The sequence below is a fragment of the Bubalus kerabau genome, chromosome 12 (genome assembly GCF_029407905.1).
Source record: "Bubalus kerabau isolate K-KA32 ecotype Philippines breed swamp buffalo chromosome 12, PCC_UOA_SB_1v2, whole genome shotgun sequence".
Taxonomy (NCBI): domain Eukaryota; kingdom Metazoa; phylum Chordata; class Mammalia; order Artiodactyla; family Bovidae; genus Bubalus; species Bubalus kerabau.
Window position 1 is genome coordinate 72,106,814 of NC_073635.1, and position 14,848 is coordinate 72,121,661.

Consider the following 14,848-nt stretch of genomic DNA (forward strand, 5'->3'; position numbering starts at 1 on the left):
CATCCACCTCATTAGAACTGAGTCAAATGCATTCCTTTTTATGGCTGAGTAGTATTGTGTATTACTCACACATCATGAGAGTACATCATGAGAAATGCTGGGCTGGAAGAAGCACAAGCTGGAATCAAGATTGCCGGGAGAAATATCAAGAACCTCAGATATACAGATGACACCACCCTTATGGCAGAAAGTGAAGAGGAACTAAAAAGCCTCTTGATGAAAGTGAAAGAGGAGAGTGAAAATGTTGGCTTAAAGCTCAACATTCAGAAAACTAGGATCATGGCATCTGGTCCCATCACTTCATGGCAAATAGATGGGAAACAGTGGAAACAGTGTCAGACTTTATTTTTTTGGGGATCCAAAATCACTGAAGATGGTGATTGCAGCCATGAAATTAAAAGACACTCCTTGAAAGTAAAGTTGTGGCCAACCTAGACAGCATATTAAAAGCAGAGACATTTGTCAACAAAGTTCCATCTAGTCAAGGCTATGATTTTTTTCAATAGTCATGTATGGATGTGAAAGTTGGACTGTGAAGAAAGCTGAGTGCCGAAGAATTGATGCTTTTGAATTGTGATGTTGGAGAAGACTCTTGAGAGTCCCTTGGACTGCAAGGAGATCCAACCAGTCCATTCGAAAGGAGGTCAGTCCTGGGTATTCATTGGAAGGATTGATGTTGAAGTTGAAACTCCAATACTTTGGCCACCTCATGCGAAGAGTTGACTCACTGGAAAAGACTCTGATGCTGGAAGGGATTGAGGGCTGGAGGTGAAGGAGATGACAGAAGATGAGGTGGCTGGATGGCATCACCGACTCGATGGACATGAGTTTGGGTAAATTCCTGGAGTTGGTGATGGACAGGGAGGCCTGGCGTGCTGTGGTTCATAGGGTTGCAAAGAGTTGACACGACTGAGTGACTGGACTGAACTGAATATTTTGTATATGTACCAGAACCCCTGTATTCATTCATCTGTTGATGGACATCTAGGTTGCTTTCATGTCCTAGCTATTGTAAATAGTACTGCAGTGAACACTGGGGTACATGTGTCTTTTTCAATGATGAAACCATACCTCAGGGTGTATACCCAGTAGTGGGATTGTTGGGTCATATGGTAGTTTATTCCTAGTTTTTGAGGAATCTCCATACTATTCTCCATAGTGGCCATATCAGTTTATATTCCCACCAAGAGTGCAAGAGAGTTCACTTTGGTTCACACCCTCTCCAGCATTTGTTTGTAGAGTTTTTGATGCTGGCCATTCTGAACAGTGTGATGTGATACCTGATTGTACTTTTGATTTGCATTTCTCTAATAATGAGAGATGTTAAGCATCTCTTCATATGTTTATTAGCCATTTGTATATCTTCTTTGGAGAAGGGTCTGTTTAGGTTTTCTGCCCAATTTTTGATTGGGTAGTTTACTTTTTTGTTATTGAGCTGAATGAGCTGCTTATATATTTTGGAGAATAATCTTTTGTTAGTTGTTTCATTTGCTATTATTTTCTCCCATTCTGAGGGTTGTCTTTTCACCTTGCTTATAGTTTCCTTCACAGTGCAAAAGCTTTTAACTAGGTGCCATTTGTTTACTTTTGCTTTTATTTCCATTACTCGAAGAGGCAGGTCATAGAGGATCTTGTCAAAGAGTGTTCTGCCTATATTTTTCTCTAAGAGTTTTTATAGTTTCTGGTCCTACATTTAGGTCTTTAATCCAATTTGAGTTTCTTTTTAATGTATGGTGTTAGAGAGTGTTCTAATTTCATTCTTTTATACGTATATGTCCAGGTTTCCCAGCACCACATATTGAAGAAACTATCTTTTCTCCATTGTATGTTCTTGCCTCCTTTGTTAAAGATAAAGTGCCCACAGGTGCCTGGGTTTATCTCTGGGCTTTCCATCCTCTTCCACTGGTCTGCATTTCTGTTTTTGTGCCAGTACTCTGCTGTCTGATGACTTTAGCTTTATAGACTGAAGTCAGGAAGGTTGATCCCTCCAGCTCCATTCTTCTTTCTCAAGATTGTTTTGGCTCTCAGTACATTTTGGATGTAAGTGCTACCAAGGAACAGCTAGTTGAGAAGTCTAGACAGCATATGGAAAAGCAGAGACATCATTTTGCCCACAAAAGTCCATATAGTCAAAGTGATAGCTTTTCCAATTGTCATGTATGGATGTGAGAATTAGTCTATAAAGAAGGCTGAGCCCTAAAGAATTAATGCTTTTGTATTATGGTGCTGGAGAAGACTTTAGAGAGCTCCTTGGCCTGCAAAAAGATTAAACCAGGCAGTCCTAAAAGAGATCAATCCTGAATATTCATTGGAAACACTGAGGTTGAAGCTGAAGCTCCAATAATTTGGCCACCTGATGTGAAGATCCAACTCTTTGGAAAAGACTGATGCTGGGAAAGATTGAATGAAAAATAAGAAGAGAGGCAGATTATGTGATGGTTAGATAGCATCACCGACACAATGGATTGAGCAAACTCCAGGAGATAGTGGAGGACAGAGGAGCCTGGCATGCTATAGTCCATGGGGTCACAAAGAGTCAGACATAACCTAGCAACTGAACAACAACAACACACAAATGTAGCTTAACAATAAATATTGTTAAATTAGTTGCAAGATTGTTAGGCCAGGAATCAACAAGCTTTCTAATTCTATGACCTATGCCTCTTTTTACACTTGACTTGAAACACTTACTGAAAGAAAAGATTTCTAATTCTGTGTCTGCTACAAACTAGCATAACATTAATTATGTGTATAGAGCCACTATATATATGACTTTTGTGGGCAAAGTGATGTCTCTGTTTTTCCATATGCAGTCTAGGTTTGTCATATCTTTCCTTCCAAAGGGCAAGTGTCTTTTAACTTCCTGGGTGTAGTCACTGTCCACAGTGATTTTGGAGCCTAAGAAAATAAAGTCTGTCACTGCTTCCTCTTTTACTCTTTCTATTTACAATGAAGTGATGGGACATGATCTTAGTGTTTTAATGATGAGTGGCAATGTATATGGTTATGTATATAGGGCCACCTTCCTCTTAAGGGACTTCCTCATCTATTAAATACTGGTGTTGAAGCCAATATCTTATGTTATCTGGACCCATCTAGAATTCAGTAATCTATTTCTCACTACTCAATGTTTGATTATATGTAATTAAAACACATTTTTAAGTTGAGGATTTTGACACATAGTTGGGGATATATCCCTCTGATGTGAAATGCCTAAGGTCAAAAGAACAAAAGGGTTTGTGGGATTTCTGGCTGTTTTGTGACTAGGTTTACAGGGACTCACAAATGCTTGTCATATCTTAGGAGGGAAGCTCTAAATGGGAGACACTATAGTGGATGAAAGTGCTCTGTGAATTTCAGGCATAAAAATATAGGGCTCCAAGTGCAGTTTCCCTACATTTGCATAAAATGTAAGTACTTCCACAAAGCTCAGAACACAATCTTTGTTGTCCCCAATCTAGGCTTGAACAAGCCAAATTTGTCAACTCTTCCAACAGCTCTGTGATCATGGACAATTTCCTACCCTCTGAACAGTGGAAAGTACAGATCTTCTTCTAAGGAGAAAGAATAAGAAGAAACATTGACAGAGGGAACTTAGGCTATTTTCTATTTATTTTATTTTTTTAGGCTGTCACCTCAGTTATCACATTTGTACAATGAGACCTCAATTATCACATTTGTACAGTCAGTTACTATCACCTCACCTTTGCTAGAAAGATTCTACGTGACCTGAATGTTACTCTTTTGAGCACCATCATATACAGTGCTTAGTGCTCTCACACACCTCATCTCTGAGAAAATGCTTTGTATACCTTTAAACACCATCCAGACTATAGAATTAAGGTATTGTGAATTCATGACTTATTCTGGTGACAACTTCCATCTTCCAGAAGATACAGGAAGCATAAGGGGGTAACTGGAACTAATTCTTTTTGTTTGTTTTGGGAGTTGAATCTGAACTTTACTGGTGGGACACAAATTTAAAATCAGAGCAGCACATTTGAGGAACAAGTCACTGCATACAATATTAAAGATTAGAAATGCAATTATAGAGGCATTTCACACGCAAAAAGTAATAAAGCAAAGACTGAGCAAGCAGACAGTATCATCACAGGAAAGGAGATCTCTAGCGTGCTAAATAGAAGTTTTGGTAGAGCAAACAGACCAACACTCTAACTGGACGTAATACTAAACAACAAAGACTTATGGAGAAAATGATATTGGTATCATGTAGGATTTTTCTTCAAAAATTAGAAAACAGAGGTGACCTACATTTTTTTCCCAGTAGATCTTTCTAGATCCAATGAACAATATTCCACCTTTCTCCCCTCCAACTCTCATATTTCATAGCTTTCCTTCCAAGGAGCAAGCATCTTTTAGTTTCTTGACTGTAGTTATCGTCCACAGTGATTTGGAACCCAAGAAAATCTGTCACTGCTTCCACTGTTACCCTGTCTATTTGCAATGAAGTGATGAGACAGGATGTGATTATCTTACTGTTTTTAATGTTGAGTGGCAAGCCAGCTTTTCACTCTCCTTTTTCACTCTCATCAAGAGGCTCTTTTAGCTTCTCTCCACTTACTGCCATTAGAATGGTATCATCTGCCTATCTGAGGTTGTTGTTATTTCTCCCAGCATTCTAGATTCCAACTTTTGACTCACCCAACCTGGCATTTCACATGGTCTACCCTGCATTTAAGTTAAATAAACAGAGACAATATACAGCCTTGATGTACTCCTTTCCCAGTTTTGAACCAGTCCATTTTTCCATATCTGGTTCTAACTGTTTCTTCTGGACCTATGTACAGTTTTCTCAGGAGGCAGGTAAAGTGGACTAGTACTTCCATCTCTTAAAGAATTTTCTACAGTTTGTTGTGATCCACACAGTCAAAGGCTTTAGCATAGTCGATGAAGCAGAAATAGATGTTTTACTGGAACTAACTTGCTTTCTCCATGATCCAACAAATGTTGGCAATTTGATCTCTGGTTCCTCTGCCTTTTCTAAACCCATCTTGTATGTCTGTAAGTTCTTGGTTCATGTATTGCAGAAGCCTAGCTTAAAGGATTTTGAACATAACCTTGTGCATGGGAAATGAGTGCAACAGTGCAGTAATTTGAACATTCTTTGGCATTGCTCTTCTTTGGGATTAGAATGAAAATTGACCTTTCCCAGTCCTATGGCAGCTGCTGTTTTCCAAATTTGCCCTATTGAGTGCAGTACTTTAGCAGCAATATCTTTTAAGATTTTAAATAGCTCAGCTGGAATTCCATCACCTTCTCTGATTTTGGTCATAGTAATGCTTCCTAAAACCCACCGACTTCACATTCCAGGATATCCAGTTCTAGATGAGTGACAACACCATTGTGATTATCTGGATTGTTAAGACCTTTCTTGTATAGTTCTTCTGTGTATTCTTGCCACTTCTTAATCTCTTCTGCTGCTATTAGGTCCTTGAGTTTTCTGTCCTTTATCATGCCCATCCTTGCATGAAATGCTTCCTTGATAGTTCCAATTTTCTTGAAAGAGATCTCTAGTCTTTCCCATTCTATTCTTTTCCTCCCTTTCTTTGCATTGTTCATTTAAGAAGACCTTCTTTTCTCTCCTTGTTATTCTGTGGAAACTCTGCATTCAGTTGGGTATATCTTTCCCTTTCTCCTTTGCCTTTGCTTCTCTTCTTTCCTGGGATATTTGTGAAGCCTCCTCAAACAACCACTTTGCCTTCTTGCATTTCTTTTTCTTTGGGATGGTTTTGGTCACTGCCTCCCATACATTGTTACAGACCTCCGTTCATAGTTCTTCAGATGCTCTGTCTACCAGATCTTATCCTTTGAATCTATTCATCACCTCCACTGTATAATTATAAGAGATTTGATTTAGGTCATAGCTGAATTGCCTAGTGATTTTCTCTATTTCTTTCTATTTAAGTTTGAATTTTGCAATAAGCAGCTGATGACCTGAGTCACAGTCAGCTCCAGTTCTTGTTTTGCTGACAGTGTAGAGGTTCTCCATCTTTGGCTGTAAAGAACATAATCATCTGATTTCAATTTTGACCAGCTGGTGATGTCCATGTGCACACTCATCTACTGGGCTGTTGGAAAAGGGTGTTTGCTATGACCAATATGTTCTCTTGGCAAAACTTTGTTAGCCTTTGTCCTGCTTCATTTTGTACTCCAAGGCCAAACTTGACTATTACTTTAGGTATCTCTTGACTTCCTATCTTTGCATTCCAATCCCCTATGATGAAAAGAATATCTTTTTTTTTTTTTTTTTTTAATGCTAGTTCTAGGTCTTGTAGGTCTTCAAAGAACCAGTCAGCTTCAGCTTCTTTGGCATCAGTGGTTGAGTCATAGACTTGGATTACATGTTGAATGGTTTGCTTTGGAAATGAACCAAGATCATTGTTATTTTTGAAATTGCACCCAAGTACTACATTTTGGACTCTTTGTTGACCACAAGGGCTACTACATTTCTTTTAAGGGAACCTTGTCCACAGTTGTATATATAATGGTCATTTGAGTTAGATTCACCTGTTCCTTTCCAGTTTAGTTCACTGACTTCTAAAATGTTGATGTTAACTCTTGCCATCTCCTGTTTGACCACTTTGAATTTACCTTGATTTTTGGACCTAACATGCCAGGTTCCTACACAATATTGTTCTTTATAGTATCAAACTTCACTTTGCCCAGCAGATGCATCCACTACTGAGCATCGTCTCCACTTTGGCCCAGCTCTTCATTCATTCTGGAGCTATTAGCAATTGTCTTCCCCACTTCCCCAGTAGCTTATTGGACAGCTTCCAACCTGAGGGGCTCATCTTCTGGTGTCATACTTTTTGCCTTTTCATATTGTTCATGGGGTTCTCCAGGAAAGAATACTTTAGTGGGTTGCCATTTCCTTCTCCAGGAAATATACACAAACTTCATTTGTGTGTTATTGTTGTTCAGTCAGTCAGTCACGTCTGACTATTTGTGTAGTTCTTTATAGTTTATTTTACATAGTTCTTACATGTATGATTTCACTTTATTCTCATGATGGTCTTTTATTTTTAATCCCACATCATGGATGAGGTGATTGGGTCAAGGGTTCACTGAAGGTCAGAGAGCTGGTCCAGGGAGCACATTATTTGTGTATTTTATAGATCCTATACTACTTTATTCAGAGAAGGCAATGGCACCCCACTCCAGTACTCTTGCCTGGAAAATCCCATGGATGGAGGAGCCTGGTAGGCTGCAGTCCATGGGGTCACTACAAGTCAGACAAGACTGAGCGACTTCATTTTCACTTTTCACTTTCACGCATTGGAGGAGAAAATGGCAACCCACTCCAGAATTCTTGCCTGGAGAATCCCAGGGACAGGGGAGCCTGGTGGGCTGCCGTCTATGGGGTCATACAGAGTTGGACATGACTGAAGCGACTTAGCAGCAGCAGCAGCATACTACTTCATTATTATTTTTATTCCCTTCTGCTTTCCTTTGGATTAAGTGATTTTTTTTTCTAGGTCATATATTAATATTTGCAGGGCATCACTTCAAGCTAGAGGGGATTCTCTCTATTTAGTACAGAAGCTTCTTATAACCAAGAGAGAGAGAGAGAGACAGAGAGGATAAGCAAGCTAGGGAGAAATTGAGAATGAATATTCCCTAGCCTGCAGAGATGGGTGGTTACAATGATGCTTGCATTTCAGAATTTCTCTTCTCCAAGGTCCCTGACAGTGTATATTCTTCACACAAACACCTTGGTTTTTTACCAGTTAGTTGGAGAACTGCTCACTTATGATAGCTGATATCTGTTTCCCTTATGTAGCCTCTGTTTGTCTTGCCACAGCTGATTGTATCCTGTTGTCTAAGGCAGCCTGTTGAGATCTTTTTGTCTTTTGAAGTTTCAATTGACTCCTGATTTCATCCAGGATTACCCTTATTTTTTATCTACCAATATCCTTGCTGTTTAGGGTGATTTCTGAGAGGATAAGGGGAGAGAAAATTCACTATTCAATTAATCAAAAATAAGAAATCTTAACTCTCTAGTACTCTTTAACTTTGATAATATACCTGCCAATATGTACACAAAGTTGCATACATATTAAGTTGCTTCAGTTGTGTCCAACTCTTTGTGATGCCATGGACTATAATTGGCCAGGCTCCTCTGTCTATGGGATTTTCCAGGCAAGACTACTGGAGTGGATTGCCATTTCCTTTTACAGGAGAATTTTCCAGACTCAAGGATTGAACCCACATCTCCTGAGGCTCCTGCATTGGCAGGCAGATTCTTTATCATTAGCGCTACCTGGGAAGACTGTACACAAAGTTAGACTTGCTTTAAAAATGAGAAATTTAACCTAGAGTAATGGAAGCAAAAGCAAAAGTAAAAAAGTGGGACCTAAGCAACTTAAAAACTTTTGCAGAGCAAAGGAAACCATAAACAGAGTGAAAAGACAATCTATGGAGTGGGAGAAAATAGTTGTAAACTATGAAACTGACAACAGCTTAATTTCCAAAATATATGAAAAATTCTTACAACTCATAAACAACAACAACAATAACAACAAACATACAACTCAATAGAAAAATGGGCATAAGAACTAAGCAGACATTTCTTCAAAGAAGACGTACAGATGGCCAACAGCCACATGAAAAGATGCTCAATATCATTAATGATTAAGGAAATCCAGTTCAAAACTCTAATGAGGTATCACCTCACACTGGTCGGAATGGACATCACTTAGAAGTCTACAAATAATAAATGATGAAGAGGGTATGGAAAAAAAGGTACCTCCTTATATTTTTGATGTGATTACAAATTGGTGCAGTCACAGTATGGAATTGCAGAACAGTATGGAAATTCCAGATTGCAGAGCAGTCTGGAAATTCCTCAAAAAAACTAAAAATAGAGTTGCCATATTATCCAGCAATCCCACTCCTGGGAATATCCCAGACAAAACTATAATTCAAAAAGATACATGCATCCTTGTGTTCATAGCAGCAGTAGTAAGAACAGCCAAGATGTGAAAGCAACCTAAATGCCTGCTGGCAGATGAACGGGTGAAGAAGATAGAGTATGTGTATATACATATACATACATCTTCTTTATCTATTCATTCATCTAGGTTTGTGATATAGACACATGCATATACTGTATATGCACATACAATGGAATATTATTCAGCCATGAAAGAGAATGAAATAATTCCATTTGCAGTAACATGGATGGACCTAGAGATTATCATACTGTGTGAAGCAGAGAAAGACAAAAATCATATAGCACTTATATGTGGAATTAATTTAAAAAAAAACAAAAGAACTTATTTATAAAACTCACAGAAATAGAAAACAAACTTAAGATTAATAAAAGGGAAAGGAGAGGGAGGGATGAATTAGAAGTTTAGGATTATCAGATACATACTTTCACATATAAAATAGACAATGACCTACTGTATAACATCAGGAACTATATTCAATATATTGTAATAACCTACAATGGAAAAGAATCTGAAAAAGAATGTGTGTTTATAACTGAATCACTTTGCTGTACACTAGAAACTAAGACACTGTAAATCAGCTATATACTTCAATGAAATAATTATTTAGCCAATTAATTAAAAGGAGAGGAGTTTGAGGATTATTGGGATTGAACTAGGGCCATGTAGCTCAGTAAGAATGAATGGTCAGAATCTTGAGCCATAATTCTCTATATATTGAACCACTGATTCAGTATATTCAATATATTGATTCCTTTATCCATGCAGGAAAGCTTGTATTGCTCTATTACTTTTAGTGATATCTAATTCCATGATAGTAGCTTTGTTTACAAGCTGGAGTATAAATACTAAATTTCAACCTATACTGGAGGAACTATAATGAGCCAAACCCAAGAGAAAAACTGAAAATGACTCAAGAAACCCAATATTGGGTCTTTTGTTATGCTTGCCTTGAATTTGAACTTTTTTGACATCGTCTTTTTTAATCTTCACAACCATGCTGAGCTGGCAGTATTATCCTTTAGATGGAGAAACTGAAGTAGGAGAACCTAAATGACTTCTTAAAGTCCCAGGTTAGAAAGTGTTAGTAATTTTTTTACCATATTAAGTGAATTAATTGTATCTTAACTTCTACTCTGGGCTTCGGTAAAGATAAAATCAAATGATTAACAAAAGGGCTTCCCAGACGTTTTGCTTTCATCCCATAAATCATGTGATATTGCTACTTTCTGTGCACTAAGGGGCCGTATCTCTGAGCAGCATTGTAATCACAGCCAACACTTAGCTCAGCCTATTTTCAACCTGTAGTTTGTAGCCATTTCTTAGTTCCTATGAGGTAGGTCACTGTCTTGTTTCACCAATGAAGAAGCTGGTGCAGAGTGAGCTTAATTGATCTTTCCAGGGTCATCAGTGGTCCAGGAGAGAGAGGTGAGACTGGGCTTTTCCATCCCAGGCTCAGCAGAGACCATGGGGTCTCTGCTAACAAGTGTTCAGTCACCTCAACTCCCTTCATAACATGCTCTTGAAAAAGATGCCTTCTCTCACTCCTGCTGTCAGCCAGAGTGTGGTCTACACCAGGACAACAGATGGGAGAGAGGAAGGTCAAATCAAGGATTTTATACAAAGGAAGCTTGTTTTCATTATTTAGTTTCAAGTATTTTAGACCATGACATTTTTTAAAATAAAAAATTATGTTGAGAAGGGCTATAGGGAAAGGAGCCAGCTAATTTTGGGAGGAATGTCAACCGGGAGAAAATGAATTATATTTCCATGTGTGTGTGTGTGTGTTTTTTCTTCATGTGTCCTTTTGGCTGTTTTTAGTTTCACAAAGAGTACATAAATATATAACCACACACACACATGGCTAGCTTAAAAAAATGGAGGAGAGAGATGATATGCGATTAGCCCCCAAAAGCCTGACTTTTAAATCCTTGCATTTTGAATCAAAATAGTCTCAGATTTCACCCAGTGGAATCCAAGTACTTTTGGAGAATTCTATCTTTCTCCTTAAGTGGTCTTTTCATATATAGACCAAGTGGTCTATATATAGTGGTCTTTTAATATATAATTTCATATGCAGTGCTGTTTTGAGGGTAGCAAGTATGCAAGCAAGAAGAGGAAAAGAAAGTACACCTAATATGAAGGTAGGGGTCTCAGAACTTTTGTATTCACATATGAAGTCCATTATCTCTCATGATAACGTTGTTAACAACATCCACAAATGAACTTGGAGTCATCTTTTGTAAAATAGATCTGGAATCATATGACAAGAATGAGTCTCACATAGATAGTACATTTTCTGCTTTAAAGACAAAAGTTTTCACATTCTTCTTTGGGGGAAAAATTACTTTTGAAGTCTTTTCTTCACCCAGACACTTTTAGAGATAAGAGCTCACAAGTCTTGACATTATTTCATTTTGTTATGTACATCTGTCAAGAAACTGAGATAGGATACAGCTACTCAAAAGTGATGGTTGTGAAACAGTGAAACTTGACAGCATTTCATTTCCTTTGTGTTCTGACTATACATTCATCAGAAAGCCTGTCTCTTTCAGTTCAGCTAGAAATTGGTAGAATTCAAAAAATCAAGCTGGCAAAGAACTGTCCTATTTTGGGTATCATCTTACATTTTAGAGAAGTTGCTTGGTTGAGTCATTGTTAAAGCTTTAGATTCTTCTTTCATTCTTGGGACCAATTACTTACAGATGACATTTCTATAGGCCCTCTAATAGCTTTTGCCACACAAATTAAATGCCAGGATATTTCATATATATATATCAATGTATTTCATATATATATCAGTATATTTCATATATCAGAGAAGGCAATGGCGACCCACTCCAGTACTCTTACCTGGAAAATCCCATGGACTGAGGAGCCTGGTAGGTTGCAGTCCATGGGGTCGCTGAGCTGGACACAACTGAGCGACTTCACTTTCACTTTTCACTTTCATGCACTGGAGAAGGAAATGGCAACTCACTCCAGTGTTCTTGCCTGGAGAATCCCATGGACAGGGGAGCCTGGTGGGCAGCCGTCTATGGGGTCGTGCAGAATAGGACACAACTGAAGTGACTCAGCAGCAGCAGCATATTTCATACATACACACACACACACACACACACACACACACACACATATATATATATATCCATCCAGCATTTCAATGTTTGTCAATCAGAATTTATTAAATACAGGGATTACAACTGGATACTAACATCCAGATTTATTGAGCTCATTTTATGTGTGAAAATGAGAAAACCTCGTGCAGACGCTGGATTTCCTAGCCTCTTTGTCACTCTTTTTAATTTATCTCCAGGTTTTGAGTCAGTAAAATGATTTTGCTTTTTAATTTACTATAGTAACAAAGCATATCTGTGAATTAGAATGATCAGAACTCTAGTGAATCTACAGGTTATTTAGCATTAAGCCCAGCCCCACTGAGGATTCTAATGGGACTACTTCCTCCATAGAATAAGCACATCCCTGGTGCTTTTTAAAAATTGTGCCTCCAGTAGCTATGTGATTGTTTAATGTGAAGATGTGGACATCTTCCACATGTATTCAAATGTGTTGCCTTAGAAAGGAGGACTTTAAAATGCTTTAAACATTTTTTTTTTTAATTTGTTCTTTTTCCCCTTCAGGCACACACCAAAAAGAAGTAACCATGAATGCTTCCAATGGACAGCCCTCAGCCTTAATGATTGTTGAGTCAGCACTGTGAATCTACCATGATATAAAGTCTATTCCAAAGGTGTTTGTCCAACAGTTTTTGCACTGCAAACACTATATTATACTTATTTTTTACACTAGTCTCAAATATTTACATGTAGATGTTAGTTCATTTGGACTTCTTTTCTCCAATTTTACCCAATAGTTTCAAGCTATAACAAAATGATTTATTATTTTTATTTATATATTATACTATTTTTTCTTATCCAAATCAGAGGTGAAATCCACCAGTGAAAGCTGTCTACCAGGTTTAGTGCCTTGAGAGACTCCAGAACCAAAACTCATTTTATGAGGTATAAAGAAGGTTGTCACAGATGTGTTTTACTGTTCCTAAAATTACATATTACTTTCCAATTTTATCAGGGGTTCTAGTTACTTGAAGACCATGTGAAGTCACCATTTGTTTTACCACTTTCTTTAACAGTGCTATGATCCGTTATTGCACACAAATATCTCTGATTAAAATAGAGATATACAAAAGAAAAAACAAAATCATATACTTTATGTGAGATAGGAAAGAGAGGTATCCTCTGCCCAAATTTAAAAGACACTTGGTTTAAAATATGTAAAGATAATATTTGATTATATGTTTTAAAACAGAAGGAAGAGAAATTATGCTTTCTCAAAATAGGAGCCCTTCTAGGTGATCACTGTCTTCTAGATGGAGAATTGTATTGTATTCTATATTTTACACTTTTTAAATTTATAACATAAAATTTTCTATGATAACCATTTTAACATACAATTCACTGCATTAGCCACATTCACAGTGTCATGAAACCCTCACTATCCAGTTTATTTTTAGTGATTATTTTAAACCACTCAGTGTTAGACCTCTATTTTTTCTACAGTCATTTTTGGTAAGTTTCCTTCTTTATGAATTAATCTATTTCATGTGAGTTTTCAGCTTGATTGGCTTAAAATTATTCATAAAATCTTATATGTTTAATATCTAAGTAGCTATAATTTGGTTCTATTTTGCTTTTTAATTTTCTTTGAGCCTTGTTTTCTTTCTTGAATAATCTTGCTTGATTTTTTCCTATTAATTTTCAAAGAATCAAATTCTGTTCTTAATTGATTCTTTCTGATTTTATGTTTTCTAGCTTATCATATTCTTCCATTCCTTCAGCTTTTCTTCATTTGAGTTTTTTTCTCTAAATTCTTCAATTGGAAACATATTAATTTTTAAACTTTTTTTTTCCCCTATGCAAATACATAAAACCTACTTTTTTATTCCACCTAAAGGCCCACTTTAGCTGCAGCCTACAAGTTTTGGTACTGAGCACTCATCAATAATCATAGTGTTATGTATTTTCCAATTATTAATTTGATTCATTATTATATATTTCACTCATGAGTTATTCATCATTGTAATGTTCTCTAAACTCCAAATACTAATAGCTATTTTTCTCTTATATTAGCCATGTAAACTGCTAACAGTCAACCTTTATTAGCTCATAAAAATAGCAGTTTCTTATGATTCGATGTAATAGTTTTCTTTTGATATTAATATATAACTTAACTTCATTTTGGCCAGAGAACATTAGAGTGAGGATTTTTAAACCAAAGGTTTAAAATATTGACACACAAAATCCTTGTTTCCACCATTTTTGTTTTCTATTTGTGGGATTTAAAAATGTTATGTGTATAACCAGAAATTTTCAAATAAAAATCCTTCTCAAATTCTGGAATGTTTTTGATGTATGTTACAGATTGGTTCTTTGGGATATAGACTCAGATTGGAGTTTAGTGTTGTGATGTTTATTAGGGGTGTTGTTGGAATTAGCATTCGTGGAATTAAGAGTGAAGAAACTGGATAGAGCAGAGGGAAAAAACCAAGTTGGATCATGGGCCAGATGACCTTAGCTGACCCTTGAGGGCTCTGGAGTGAAGATGGCCCTTCAGGGCTGTCCTGACATGTCCACTGGCCAGGCCTTTATGCCTCCACCTGGATGAGTCTTTGCACACAGGCTGCCGCCTAGAAGCTCTGGGGGCTGAAGATTGCCCACTGGCAGCATTTCCAGCAACTAGGGGGAGAGTCCTTGAAAGGAGGTCAGAACAGCACATCTCCAGGTCTTCACGGCCTCTGTCACAGCTCCAGAGGTAGGTGATAAGGATGTACTGTGGGCGAAACTCTTGGTGAC

General features: G+C 37.4%; 1 protein-coding gene across 1 annotated transcript in view; it reads left to right on the top strand.

Moving 5' to 3' along the window:
* LOC129624645 (ATP-binding cassette sub-family C member 4-like) overlaps positions 1-14,395 on the top strand; it is a 198,503-nt gene extending 184,108 nt beyond the window's left edge. The window contains exon 31 of the mRNA XM_055542799.1: positions 12,617-14,395. Within this exon, the coding sequence (XP_055398774.1) occupies positions 12,617-12,637 (21 nt within the window). The 3' untranslated portion in view covers positions 12,638-14,395. The remainder of the gene's footprint in view (positions 1-12,616) is intronic.
* The last annotated feature ends 453 nt before the right edge of the window (positions 14,396-14,848 follow it).